The sequence below is a fragment of the Vipera ursinii genome (assembly GCF_947247035.1).
Source record: "Vipera ursinii genome assembly, chromosome: 3".
Classification (NCBI taxonomy): domain Eukaryota; kingdom Metazoa; phylum Chordata; class Lepidosauria; order Squamata; family Viperidae; genus Vipera; species Vipera ursinii.
Window position 1 is genome coordinate 109,105,585 of NC_139516.1, and position 13,958 is coordinate 109,119,542.

At 37.0% G+C, this 13,958-nt stretch overlaps 1 protein-coding gene across 1 annotated transcript in view; it reads left to right on the forward strand.

Annotated features, from left to right (window-relative positions):
- Nucleotides 1-13,958, forward strand: part of LOC310638898 (centrosome-associated protein 350-like) — a 101,198-nt gene that overhangs the window by 39,270 nt on the left and 47,970 nt on the right. The window contains exons 11-16 of the mRNA XM_083360260.1: nucleotides 187-308; nucleotides 3,416-4,401; nucleotides 4,816-4,969; nucleotides 7,420-7,574; nucleotides 9,733-9,931; nucleotides 12,790-12,909. Coding sequence (XP_083216386.1) covers nucleotides 187-308; nucleotides 3,416-4,401; nucleotides 4,816-4,969; nucleotides 7,420-7,574; nucleotides 9,733-9,931; nucleotides 12,790-12,909 — 1,736 coding nt within the window. The remainder of the gene's footprint in view (nucleotides 1-186; nucleotides 309-3,415; nucleotides 4,402-4,815; nucleotides 4,970-7,419; nucleotides 7,575-9,732; nucleotides 9,932-12,789; nucleotides 12,910-13,958) is intronic.

Sequence of the window (13,958 nt, forward strand, 5' to 3'; positions counted from 1 at the left end):
ATGGAGTATAAGCCTTGGCTATTTATGCGAGTCATTATATAGTTGTTACTTTATTTAATTATATTGAAAAGATTCATGTTCAAATCCTCAGTCATGAAAGTCATGGGATAGTATAGTTTATAGTCCAATACATTATTGATTCAGTTTGCCCTTATTGTATAAAACATGTCAATTTTTTTTTCCCAGTCCAAACCTGGATATCAACCATCTGGAGAATCTGATAAAGAGAACAAAGCTCAGGAGCGTCCTGTTAGTGCATCATCCAGTAGCGATATGTCTCTCTCTGAGCCTCCTCATCCTCTTGTAAGGTAAGAAAGTAAGAAGGCATTCAGGGCTAGGAAAGTGGTACACACTAGACATATGATTTTACATATGATTTAGCTGTACAGCTTTTGTAGCAGCTGAGAATTTTAAAATATTTTTCCAAAGCTTTTGAAAATATATTTATTAAAATTCAGTGCTCGTAAAATTCTTAAATATGTCATGAAAAGCAAATGCTTCTTCATGGATCATTACAAGACAAGGATAATTTCGTCTGTATATTCAAGGCTATATCTGTACCAAGATTCTGCAGGAATGAAAAAGGAATAGTATAAGATTATATTGTATGAAGAATTCAGATTCACTTTAAAACATTCAAATTTGGGGCTGGTAATATGTTTGATGTTTATCTATACTGGGTTTTTTCAGATTTTAGTTAACTTTTTATGTATCTTTTATTAATTTTTACAGTAACAATCTTTAGTATTTAGTAAGCAACACATCTGGGTTTGTATGTTTGACATTAAAAGTAATACAATATCCATTTCTACCCTTTATTCCATTTTTCTAACCATTTATAAAAAAATTTCCCATGTTTGAAAGTATTCTGAATCTTGCTTCCCCTTCATTTTCAATGTGAGCCTATCCATTTCTGCACAGTTCAAAATTTTCTTTATTATGCCTTCTACAGATGGTACTTCTCCTTTTTTCCAGTATTGAGCAAATGTAATTCTCGCTGCTGTTAATATATGTAATATTAAGTATACACATTTTTCATCATAATTTTCTGAGATTATATCTAAAAGAAATAATTCCGGTTTATGGTTTACATGCTCCTATTGTCTTTTCTAGCCACCTATGTATTTTCGACCAATAGGGGTGTCTAACTGCCGGCCTGCGGGCCGGACGCGTCATCCCAAAACCGCTCCCACCCCATTGCTGGCAAAGGAGAAAAAGCTCCAATACATTGCGCGACGTCACGTGACGTCGCAAGTTTGACATGTCTGCTTTAGGGCATGTCCACCAAGATTTTGTCTGCATTTCCAAATATTGCTAGACATATTTTTAAACATTTTTGCTAGTCTTGTAGGTGGTGAATGCCATCTATACAACATTTTATATAAATTTTCTTTATAAGTAGCTGCCCTTGTTATTTTGTAGTTTCTTTCTCAAAGTTTTGTCTTTTTTCTAACTTTACATTGTGCCCCAAGCTTTTTGCCCAAGTTATCATTGTTTCTTTAGCTTATTCATCATCCATCTTTAAATTTAACAGAAAGCTGTAGAGTTTCATAATCAATTTGTCATCTGATGACAATAGTATCTGGTCTAACGCTTTCTGGTCTTTGTTAAAACCATATATTTTTGCATCTTTCTCATATCTCATTTGCATTTGCAGATGTGGCCACCATGCTAGCTCAATTCTTTTAACCATGTTAGTGTGGTTGCAAGACCCAGTCTGGTAGCCCAAACCGTCCATTTTCTTTTGCTTCTTGTAACATTTTCAGTCTGATTCTAGCTTTTTTCCCTTGTCAGATAAATTTCAATATCGATGTACTTAATTCATTGAATTTTTTTTGTCAATTTTTATCGGTATTGTTTGAAATAAAGTAGTTTTGGTAAATGTTCATTTTCACAGTCGCTATTCTTCCCAAGATTGATTGTTGTAGATTTTTCCATTTTTCCAAGTCTAGTTTTGTTTTAATAATTTTACATAATTATCTTCTTTTATTGTTGCACACCCTGCTGTTAAATATATTTCCAGGTATTTAATTTTCTTAAGTACTTGAAGGTCTGTTTTTTTCTGATAATTCTTTTTGTTTATCTGTGAGGTTTTAAACTATAACTTTAGTCTTTTCTCTATTGATTTTCAGTCCTGCTAATTCTCCAAATTCTTCAATCTTTGCTAATATTAGGACTTGTCTCTAACAGATCCTCTGATATAAAGACCAAGTCATCTGCAAATGCTTGTAGTTTGTACTTTTCATCTTTTATCTCCATTCCTTTGATTTTTGGATCCTGTCCAACATTCCTGTTCAACACTTCCAGATTTAAGATAAATAATAGTGGGGATAATGGACACCCTTGTCTTGTGCCTTTTTAAATGTTGAAACTCTCTCTGTGAAATTCCCATTCACAATTATTTTGGCCATTTGTCTGTGATAAATTGTTTGGATTATACTCATAAAATTTTCTCCAAAGTCCATATAGTTGTTAAACCATAATTGCCAATTGACATTATCAAAGGCTATCTGTCTAAAAAACTCAAAGCCATTTGTTTTCCTGGGTGCATTTCATAATACTCCAATGTGTCTAAAATCATTCTTAAATTATTTGTCTCTGGTAAAATTCATTTTAGTCTGAATGTATAAATTCAATCAAGAATCTCTTTAGTCTTTCTGCTATTATTGAAGCAAAGATTTTATAATCCAGATTTAGTAGAGATATTGGTCTGTAGTTCTTTATCAGGGTCAAGTCTGAGTCTTCTTTGGGTATTAGCATAATATTGGCATCTATCCACGTATTTGGGTATTTGGGTTTTAGTAATACCCCGTTACACACTTTTTGCATTGTTAAAATTAATGTATCTTGTAAATATTTGTAGAATTCTGCTGGTAGCCTGTCTGGGCCTGGTGTCTTATCATTTTTTGGTCTTTTTATACTCTACTGTTGTTAAACCTTATTTAAATGTTAAATTCATGTATGGGCTGTTAGTGGTCTTGATGGTGGATGGAGTATTTAGTTACTTGGACAGGAATGCTGAAGAGAATTGGAGGAAAACAAGAACCCAATAACCCACAAATCTATCTGAGAGTCTTTACACGTAGGGGTGGGCTATTTGTGTGTATCAAAACTCTTTTCCAAAGACACCTTAAACTATAGTGCCAAATTTCAATTTCCCATCATTTTTAGATAAGTGAAAAATAGAGTGTCAATAAAAACCAAATCTAGTTTTAAAAAATCAAGGAACTTCCTGCCCAAAAGAACAACTGATCAACAATCCACATAATTTTCATTGCCCTCTTCACTGAAGCCATTCCTCCAAAATACTTAAACCCTTGGCCACCATCAATTCTTACTACAGGTGACTATTTTATAATTAAATGTCTAAACTTTATTTCTGTAAACTGATGACAATTCAATGGGTTATTTACAGGGATAATACACTGGAGCCTTTAAGGATTCATCCAGAGAAGCTGAATTCAGTAGCACAGGTTCCTTGCTCAAAATCTGTTTTGAATGGAGCTCTTTTCTCTCAGCTTTTATCTTTGGATAACATGGGTATCTTGCAAAAGGATTTTGAATCTGTAACATCAAGCAGGAGGAGCCATAACACAGCTATGGGATCCATGTCTTTGACTCCTCAGCCATTTATGTCATCTACTGTACAAGCCACCATTAATCATTATAAACATAAATTGGACCGTATTGAAGCCCTAAAGGCAACTGCAGCCTCTCTTTCAAACAGAATTGAAAGTGAAGCCAAAAAATTAGCTGGGGCTGGCATTAACTATGAAGCAGCATGGGATACTGAACGTGACTTGTTGCAAAGAGATGAAGGTGAGACCTGCTGGGCAAAAGCCAGCAGCCCTCCTGTGAGAGAAGATGATGTCTTTTCAGCTAGGCTTCAGAAAATGTTGGCAACCTGCAATTCACACAAAACTTTTGATGATAACCTTCCTGGAATGGGAAATCTCAATGAGTTTAAAAAGCTCCCAGAGACTATTTGTTCTCACACAGGTGCTCTCGGTCTTCCAGGCAATAATACATCTGAAGGAATATTGGGAAACCTGTCTCAAAAGCAAACATGCCCTGCTGGGCCTGAAAACAAACCTGCGGTTCTGAATGATAGTGGGAGTTCCTTAAGTGAAGGTCTACTCAGCACTGGCTTTCTCTCTGAGGAAGAAGGTGAAAAATCTAATCCATCCTTGAAGATTGTCGAGGCATTAAATGAAAAAGAGTTCTGTGTTGCAGATAAAACTGCTTATGAAGCCATAAAAGAAGTTCAGAAGGAGGCAGAAAATTATTTACCTATTTTCACACAGATTAGGAATGGTCCAAAACCATGGGAAGAACTTGTCAAGGGAAGTCCACATAGTGTCATCAACATCTTTACAAAATCTTATCAGTTGTGTGGGAAAGGTGAGCAAATGCAAACCTTTTGATATTTCTGATTTTTTGTTAGGTAAACAATTAAATGAATATGTGTTGAAGTCCTGTGTTCTATATGCAATACCTGAGCCTAGTTTTGCTGATATCAGTACCTGCCGATATGTACAACATTTTTAATTTGTTTTGGAAATGTTAGCTGCTATACTTTTTTGGAATGAAGTCAATCATTTGTTAAAAAGTTCCACCTCTTTGCATTGCCAGAGAAAGAATCTTTTTTAGTTCTTTGTGTAGGCGTTTAGAATTTTCCGAGTTGTTTTGTATGATTGGTCTTTCGGTCATGATCATTTTACCTATTTGCATAGTCTATGTTAATCTTTTTGTTGAAATGGAAATTCTTCTGAAATATTGGTTGTATTTCATTTTTCACTTTCCTCCTTCTGCCAGAATCTGAAGAACATGCAGGGCAGGGATCATCAACACATCGACCTTTACTTCCTGCCATGAGCCCTCCAGATAGTATTGCTTCTTATGAGGATGGGTTCATCTCATCACAAGGATGTGGTACATCGATGGACAAAAAGTCTACCCCTGAGCACAGGTATATATTTTTCAAACGGGTAATGAAGCTATAAAATAAGAGGGGAAAAGTTATTTTCATTGTGTGTGTGTGTGTGTGTGTGTGTGTGTATTTTAGCTAATGTCTCAATACCCTTAGTCTAGTATTCTTTAATGATACAAATTGCTGTCTGAAAATTCTGAATTCTCAGGTTTAAAATTTTGGTATTTCAACATTTTTGTTAGGATGTTTTAAATTGGGACTGCGACAGGTAGACCTTGACTTACAGCCAGCTTTTTAACGACCATTCCACAATAATGACTGCCTTGGAATGGATGCCTTATGACTCATAAAGCACTTCTGGCCATCGAAAAACATTGCACTCCCCCCCCCCCGGCCCTTGGTCACATGTTCACATTTTGGGCTGTTGGCAATAGGTTTCCAAGTGCCTGGCAATCCTGTGATCAGCATTTGCAATCTTCTCTTGTCGGTTTCCCGAGAAAGCCAGGGGAGAAGCAGGCTGGGGAGACTTCAGGCGGAGGGGACGTAGGATTTGCGGTCAGTTCCCCGAGTGCACCAAGGGATTTCTCCTCTTTTCTGTGCAAGGAGAGGAAATCTTCCTGCACGCTGGAGGAATGGAGCTCAAATCCAGTGGGAATGGTAGGGAACACAGCGAACGCCTGTGGAGATTCTCAGTCAGCCAGGTCATAGTTGTCTCGAAGGTGCTTTTATCAAAAGGCAATTGTACTGTGTTTTTCTTTCTCCTTGAGGAAGAAGAAAACATTTCACTTCTCATCCAAGAAGCTTCATCAGTTGTGACGATGGAGGGATAGAAGGATAGGTAGTGAACACAGCGGTCTCATGATTGTTCTTGCTGATGGAGTGAGGAGAGGGCCCAGACCTCCTGCATAAGGTGGGAGGCCTGTGCCGTCTCACTGCCTTATCGTGCCCTGGAGGCTGCAGCCCTCTCCCTGATGCTCTGCTTAACAACCGAAATCATCCTTTAATGACCACAACTGAGAAAGCTGAAATTGCAGTCACTGAGCAAAGCGGTCATATTTAATAACCATTTCACTCAACAACCGAGATTCCAGGCCCAATTGTGGTGGTTAAACGGAAGCCTGTTTGTATACTATTTATATAAATATGGCATTATGAAATTCCAGCATAAAGCCCTTTTTGAGGATTCTGGAGCATGAGAACTCACACTTAAAGAAATAGAAACTAGTGCATGCTTTCTACCAGATTAAAGTATTCAGTATTTTTTTTATCTTGAAGAGTTCCTGAAATGGTATAAAATTCAGAATTTTTATATTTTGAAAGCAGTTAAAATATTTAGCATGATATTATAAGAGATTATTAATATAAATTTATAAAAACCTGGAGGCCACAAAGTAATGAATGCTAGATCACCAGAGAGCACTTTTCTCTGAAGTCCGTAAATGGCATCTGCCAGGACTCTCTGTAGAACTGGGGCACAGAATTCTTCCCTCAATGTGACTGTGGGGCTCCCACGTCAAATTGTAGATCAATCGTGACCGCCTGTAAGCTGAGGGCATATACCAGTCCATTATCTGATTTTTTAAATATAAACGATGCTGAGCCTCAGTGGTTAGATGGCCTAGACATTGGTATTTGAACATTTTTTGACATTTATATTTTATTGTGTTTTACTAATCTAAGTGACATATTAATATATATTGTTAGTCCGTATATGATATGACATATGCTACATAAGTAAATCCAAAGTGCTTTCTAAGCAGGCTTATTAGTTTGAAAATTATACTGAGGGCAAAGCAACTTCTAGGTTCCAGACCCCTGAGTATTCTTTGTTTTTTATCATATTGGGTTTGCCTTTCAAAAAAGGAATGAACACAAAGCTTCTCTACAAAATAGATCATCTGACCTGACCCTTACTCTAATAAATATGCAGAGACGAAATGCAGGACTGTGAGGCTAGGAGAATATTGTAAGGAAGGGTTTTTATAAACAAAGCAACAGGCTAGAAGGAAAAGAGACGATGGACTGTGATTGCTATTCCAATATAGCCAGGCTAGGAGAAGGAGCTCCAAAAGCAGTTTACAGACTGCTAGTGTTTTGTAAGATGTCACGAAAAGTCAGCAAGGTCATTTTCCTTATTGAAATACTGGTTTTAAATTTTATTGTAAATCTCCATTGTATATAATTAATTCTTTTTTTATACACTTTATTGTAAAGTTCATTTGATATATAAGTTAAATTTAACAGATAAAAGTAACTGGTACATTTATTTCTTATTAAACTCTTAACTCCAATTAAGTCATTAGTTTTATTCATGGTGGGGGTTCCATAATACGTTTCCATTTCAAGGGTGCTATGATATCAAAGGGTTTGAAAATCCCTGTGTAAAGGAATTAATTAGCCATAATTATATTTATTCACAAAAATCTAGATGGATTTCACCATGAAAATAAAAATATTAACGATGTGTAATTCTGTGCTTGTATTGGCAGCGGCACAAGTAGTACCAGCCTGAAAGGAGAGCTTGCCAGTAAAAAATTGCCTTATGAACACCAAACTATGGAATTAACCCATCATTCCTCAAGATCGCCATCTTCAGGTTCTTCTCGTGCATCCACATCTTCTAAAAGAAGAGGAAGAAAAGAAAGTAAGAGCTTTTCAGCTGTTTGTTTATTACAAAGATAAGTTTGCTGACCAGTTCATCACAATATACATACATCAAAAAGGCTTTCAGGCCAGTACCAATTACAAAGATTAATTAATCTAAATCAAATATTAAGGGACCCTTAAGGTAATTTTAAAGGGATGCGGTGGCTCAGTGGGTTAGGACACTGAGCTTGTCGATCAGAAGATCGGCAGTTTGGCGGGTTGAATCCCGAGTGCCGCATAACAGAGTGAGCGCCTGTTACTCGTCCCAGCTTCTGCCAACCTAGCAGTTCGAAAGCAGGTAAAAATGCAAGTAGAAAAACAGGGACCACTACAGTGGGAAGGTAACAGCGTTCTGTGCGCCTTTGGCGTCTAGTCATGCCGGCCTCATGACCACGGAGACGTCCTCGGACAAGCGCTGGCTCTTCGGCTTTGAAACGGAGGTGAGCACCGGCCCCTAGAGTCGGAAACTACAAGCACCCATGTGCAGGGGAACCTTTACCTTTACCTTTAAGGTAATTTTAGTATTTGTGGAGAATCCTACCACATTCCAGACATCCAACTTCACAGATTTTGGGGGGAAATTGGAACGATTACTAAAATCACCACGAGCAATCAGAAGAACACTATCCAGTTACTATTTTTTGTTTCTAATGTTACTACCATTATATAATATCGGGTTTGGTAAAATGTATTGTTAAATTTCACTTTTTGTTTGTTGTTGTATGAAGAGTTTTATCATGATTTGAACCATAATCCAGTACAAATACAGGTAGGCTTCAACGTAGGACAACTTGTTTAGCAATCTTTCAAACGATCATGGTGCTGAACCAAGGGTCCTATGATCCATGCCCAAAGTTATGGCTGTTGTAGCAGCCACATGATCAAAATTCAGCCACTTGACGGCCCACCTGCACTTAGAACTGCAAGGGTGCTGCAATTCCCCCCACTCACCTATCTCCCCCCACTTATACTTTTTTGGTCCCCTGCCATCCTGCACTTCACAACCCCAGCTGACCTTTTCTGCCATCTTCTTGTCTCTGCTTCTAACAAAGCATGCCTGGTCTGGTTGCTACGCCATATGAGGCTGACTTTGCGCTGTAAAAAAGAGGAGAAAGCACAGAACAGCCCCGCCATGAGGCAGTCACTCCTTTGTGCCTCTTCCTGCATCTTATGGGACTAGCTTTATGATGGAAAAAAATATGAAAAAACAAAAAGCCATTCCGTATGGCTCAGGAGCATGGTGCCAAAAGGATATTTTGGCATGCTCTGGCTTCTTAAAGCTGCTTTGTGGGGTTTTTTTCCCATTGCACAAATCGGCCATATATGGTGCAACAGCTAGGCTGGCACACCTCGCCAGCAGCAAGAGCAAGAAGATGGTAGCAGAGCACAAGGCAGCAGAGGTCTTGGAGTGCAGGGTGGCAAGAGCAACTGGGTCTGTTACGGTTGCAGTTTCCCAGGGCATGGCAAGAAGCCCCAGACCCCCGTGGTTCTGAGGCTGTTCGGGACTCTGTAAGGCAGGGTGCAAGATGGCCAGAAGGGCAGAGATTGGAGGAGGTAGGTGGGGGGAGTCCCTTACCTGACTGAGGCTCAGAGTTGGGAGGGATCAAGCCCAGAATGGCTTATATTGGGGTGGATCTTTGGCTAATGATTGGTAAAGTTTGCTTAATGATGGCCACAGGGATTGCTGTAATAGTGGCCACTAAGCAATATGGTCTTGTGGTATCTTGCTTTACGACTGCACTGCTTAGCAGCTAAAATTCCAGGGTCAATTGTCGTAAGTCAAGGACTACCTGTTAATGTAGACTGTGACATTATTTCTTTCAGACTTTCTCTTTCTTGCCAAATATTGCTTTTCTTTAGCTATTATTAAAATCTAATCTCCTCTTCCTCTCTCTGCTTAATTTTTGTTCTCACACTGAATAAAATAGGTTAGATGGAGAACGATTAGTTCAAGATAGTCAAGGAAGTTTTATGAATGGGATTTAATGGGAGAGTGGCATAACTCTCAAATACAAATATATATTGCACCTCTCTAGTTCTGGCTTAGAATCTCATATTTTTAAAATCTAAAAACATTCACTGTGTTTATCAGTTGGTGGTGGAATTCTTATTTTTTGTATTCACTTTTAAACATGCTTTTCTAAAATACATTACAGAGACAGAATCATTAAATGGATTTCCAAATGCCTCTCTCTGGGAAGAAAGCAAAGTGTCTCCAAAGTGCCCCCAAAGTGACTATGGTTTGGAACAAGTAAAGCACTTACTGTCTAGTAACACAGTGACCAGCAGAGAACAAGAAGCGAACCCAGATTCTGACAATAGTTTAGAGGAACTATCTGGTCACTCATTAATGAGGTAAAATACTATCACCAAACTTTGACTTTAAATCGCATAGCATAGTTTATAATTCAGGTAAGTACTGTAGTAGTACAACAGCATATTATATGGATATATTTAGGGAGTAGGAACCAGTGTTTTTGGAACATTAGACATAATTTATATTTCCTTTCCTTATGCAAGTTTTCAAAATAGTCACATAAGTTTAATACAGCTTTCACTGATATTTGTGAAAGCAGTGAGTGGCTTAAGGGGCCAAGCTCTGAGTGCAGAATTTTGCATTTATTTGGTTGATTGATCTAGATCTGATTTGATCTGTAATCAAAAACTTTTTGCAGTTTACAACATCCATCAATACAAACGATAAAACATCCACTATAAAATCATAAAATAATAAAAGAGATCTAACATACCCAATGCTTAAAAGATAATGTCAGCTCATATATCAAAGACTTTATGAAAATGGTTTAGTTTTAATAGCTTACAGAAACGCATAAGATATGGCAGACTGAATTTCGAAGAGAATAAAATTCTGAATTTTGAGTTAGTTTGATTTCTTTGGAATCATTACTGAAAATAAACCCTCATCCTAACTTCCGTTGAGTGATATGACAGACAAAATAATTGTCAATATCAAATCATAACTATTCCCTCCCTTTTTTTATTGAAAAGTTTTACAATACATTTTTGAATACAAAAAACTCCCTCTTCCCCCTCCCTCTTTAACCTTTTTACAAGTCCACCATATATGAAATACGTTGTATCCTCACAACCACACCTCCAGCATTTGGGCTGGCAGTTCGAATACATACTTGCTAATTTTTTAGGGTCTAAATGTCACCTATAAAACATTTTATAAAAATTCTCTCTTAAATTTTGGGCCTGCGTAAATTTTACATTTCTAACCCAGATCTTTTCCCAAGTATCCATTGTTATAACTTCTTGGAAATTCTGGACCCACTTTATCATACAATCTTTAACAAGTTCCGTTTCTGAGTCAATTTTTATTAATGCATTATATACCCTTTTAATATGTGCTTGACCTTGATCTCTAATTTGTTTTACCAAATTTTCATCAGTCGTCGAAAAGCCAGCTTTCTGATCCTCTTTCCATCTTGGCTGTAATTGCCCATACTGGAACCAAGTTTGTACAATCTTTTCTTCTTTTAAAATATTATATTAAAATATTAAAATAATAATATTAATATTAATAATATTAAAATATTATATTAAAATATTATATGGCTCCTTAAGTAACACCAGCTGCCTGCAATTAGTGCAGGTTCGCATCCCACCAGGCTCAAGGTTCACTCAGCCTTCCATCCTTCCGAGGTAGGTAAAATGAGGACCCAGATTGTTGGGGGCAATTAAGCTGACTTTGTAATAATGCCGCTTGGGAGTGTGTGAAAGCCCTAATAAGCAGGCATATACATAGAATGAAGGCTACTGCTAAGCTTGTAAGCCGCCCTGAGTCTTCGGAGAAGGGCGGGATATAAATGGAATTAAAAATAAAAATAAAAAAAAATTGCCATACATTCCTTTCTAAACTTAAAATTTCCTTATATGTAGTCTCATCCTGTTTGAATCCCACATTTATATTTTCTATTGCATGTTTAGGTATTGTCCAAATTGGTATCTTAGAATTTAACTTATGTCTATACTTTTTCCAAAATCGCAACAGAGCATACCTTAAAATATGTATCTTAAACACATTATCCACCTTCTTATCATACAATAAATATGCATGCCAACCAAATAACAAATCATGACCCTCAAGATTTAATAATCTCCCTTGTGTTAAATTAAACCAGTCACTTATCGATGACAAAGCAGCAGCCTCATAATATAATTTAAAATTAGGCATTTTAAGACCACCTCTTTCACGCGTATCTTGCATTATCTTAAATTTAACTCATGGCTTTTTCCCTGCCCAGACAAATTTATTAATTCCTTTTTGCCATTCCTCCAAATTTAAATCCTTTTTAAGTATAGGTATCATTTGAAATAAAAATAAAAATTTCGGCAAAACATTCATTTTCACTGCTGCAATTCTTCCCAATAAAGATAATTGTAGTTTTTTCCAACTATCTAATTCTTTTTGTATTTTTCCCCATAACATTTCGTAGTTATTTTTATATAACTTCACATTTGAGGCTGACAGATATATCCCCAAATATTTAATCTTTTTAACTATTTCAAATCCCGTTAGCTCTTCTAAAACAGCCTTTTGTTCATATTCTTAGACAATATTTTAGTTTTTTGTGTGTTTATCTTAAATCCAGAAACTTTCCCATATAACATTATTATCTCCATCAATTCTACAACTGAATAATCCGGCTGAGTTACTGTAATAACCAGGTCGTCCGCAAATGCCCTCAATCTATAATCCTGATCTCTTATTTGAATTTCCCTAATTTTATTTGAATCTCGTATTTTAATCAGTAATATTTCCAATGTTAAAACAAACAATAAAGGTGACAGCGGACACCCCTGTCTTGTATCCTCTTGTACGCTCTTCCCTCTTGAGGCAGCATCGCTCCCCGGCTCCTAAGGAGTCCTCGGGGATGCTGCCTCCAGAGGGAAGAGCGTCGGGTGGGAGCCGGCAGGGCAGTCCTGCACACGCGCGCACTCCCTGGCTGCTAAGGAGTGCTCCTTAACAGCCGGGGAGTGTGCGCGTGCGCAGGACTGACCTGCCGGCTCCCGCCAGACGCCAGCCTGCCCTGCTTCCTCCACAGTGAGAGGGGAGTGCGTGCCTTCCCGGGCTTGCTGATTTTCCGGCATATAAGACGACTGGGCGTATAAGACGACCCCCCAAATTTTGAGATGATTTTCATGGGTTAAAAAGTCATCTTATGCGCCGGAAAATACGGTAATAGAAAAGCAGATTCAATCACTACCCCACCAGGTAAAGAGGAGACAAATGACTCAAAACATAATGATTTGCATACATTTGATAGCTATTCAGAATCATCAAGATCAAAGGCACATTATCAGAGGTGAGACACAAAATTTATAATCACTATATTAAGTATAAATTCAACCAAGTAAGATTATTTGGTTTACTTAATTCAGGTATTGATAGCTAGTATTTATCGTGAATAGTATTTTCAGTAACCTATATCTCTTTTTGTGTATTAAAACTAGCTCAAAGTATTCTTAAACCAATTGCTATATTTATAAATTTATTATTTATAAATATAGCAATTGATTTAATGCTTTGAGTTAGTAAACACTTCATTAAATTTATGGGGTTGTCAAATCAAAAGATTCGAGGTAGTATACAGAGTTTTTAAAAAATAATACATAACTAGAAATGCTAGCTAATTGGGGAATAAGTTTCTAAAAAGTAGTTTGCAGAAATTTTTGAATATGTAATATTTTGGACTTGAAATACCCCAATTCGGTCTTGAATGGAACAGTTACAAACTGATGACATCTGTTTGGAGTTAAAATGAGTTTGTTTGAATTTTGAATGGTGAGATTTACAAATGATGTAATTTGAGGAGGATGATCTTGAAAATGAGCGAGAGTTCTGGATTCCTAGTACATCTCTGACTCTTCATGTTCTCCCCAGCTGAAATTAATCAGTTTGGACAAATACTTTTAAGAAAGACAAATATCAGTTTTCACTTCTGGGAGATGATTATTTTTGCTGCTTGCACCCCTTACAGGAGCAGTTTTGCAAATGGGCTCCCTTGATAACAGATATTGACATTTTTTTCAAAATTCCTAATACACTTACAAGCCCTAAAATTATGGAAACTCCAGATCCTGAATTTTCAGGCATGAAGTATCAAGAGCAAATGGAAATTATGCAAAAGCAAAACTATGTGCTTGAGGAACTTGTTTCTCAATGGACTTTACAGTTCTTCTTAAAATAATTTGAGCCACCGGTGTGTACATATTCTACCAGTTGTATACATTAGCCTTTATAGCTAGCTCTCCAGGACTGAAAACATTTGCCGTCACTAGGTTATCAAAGACCTTGATTCCGCTTCTTGTAAAAATTTTGGGACCCTGGATTTTAAAAGATTTTATTTTAATG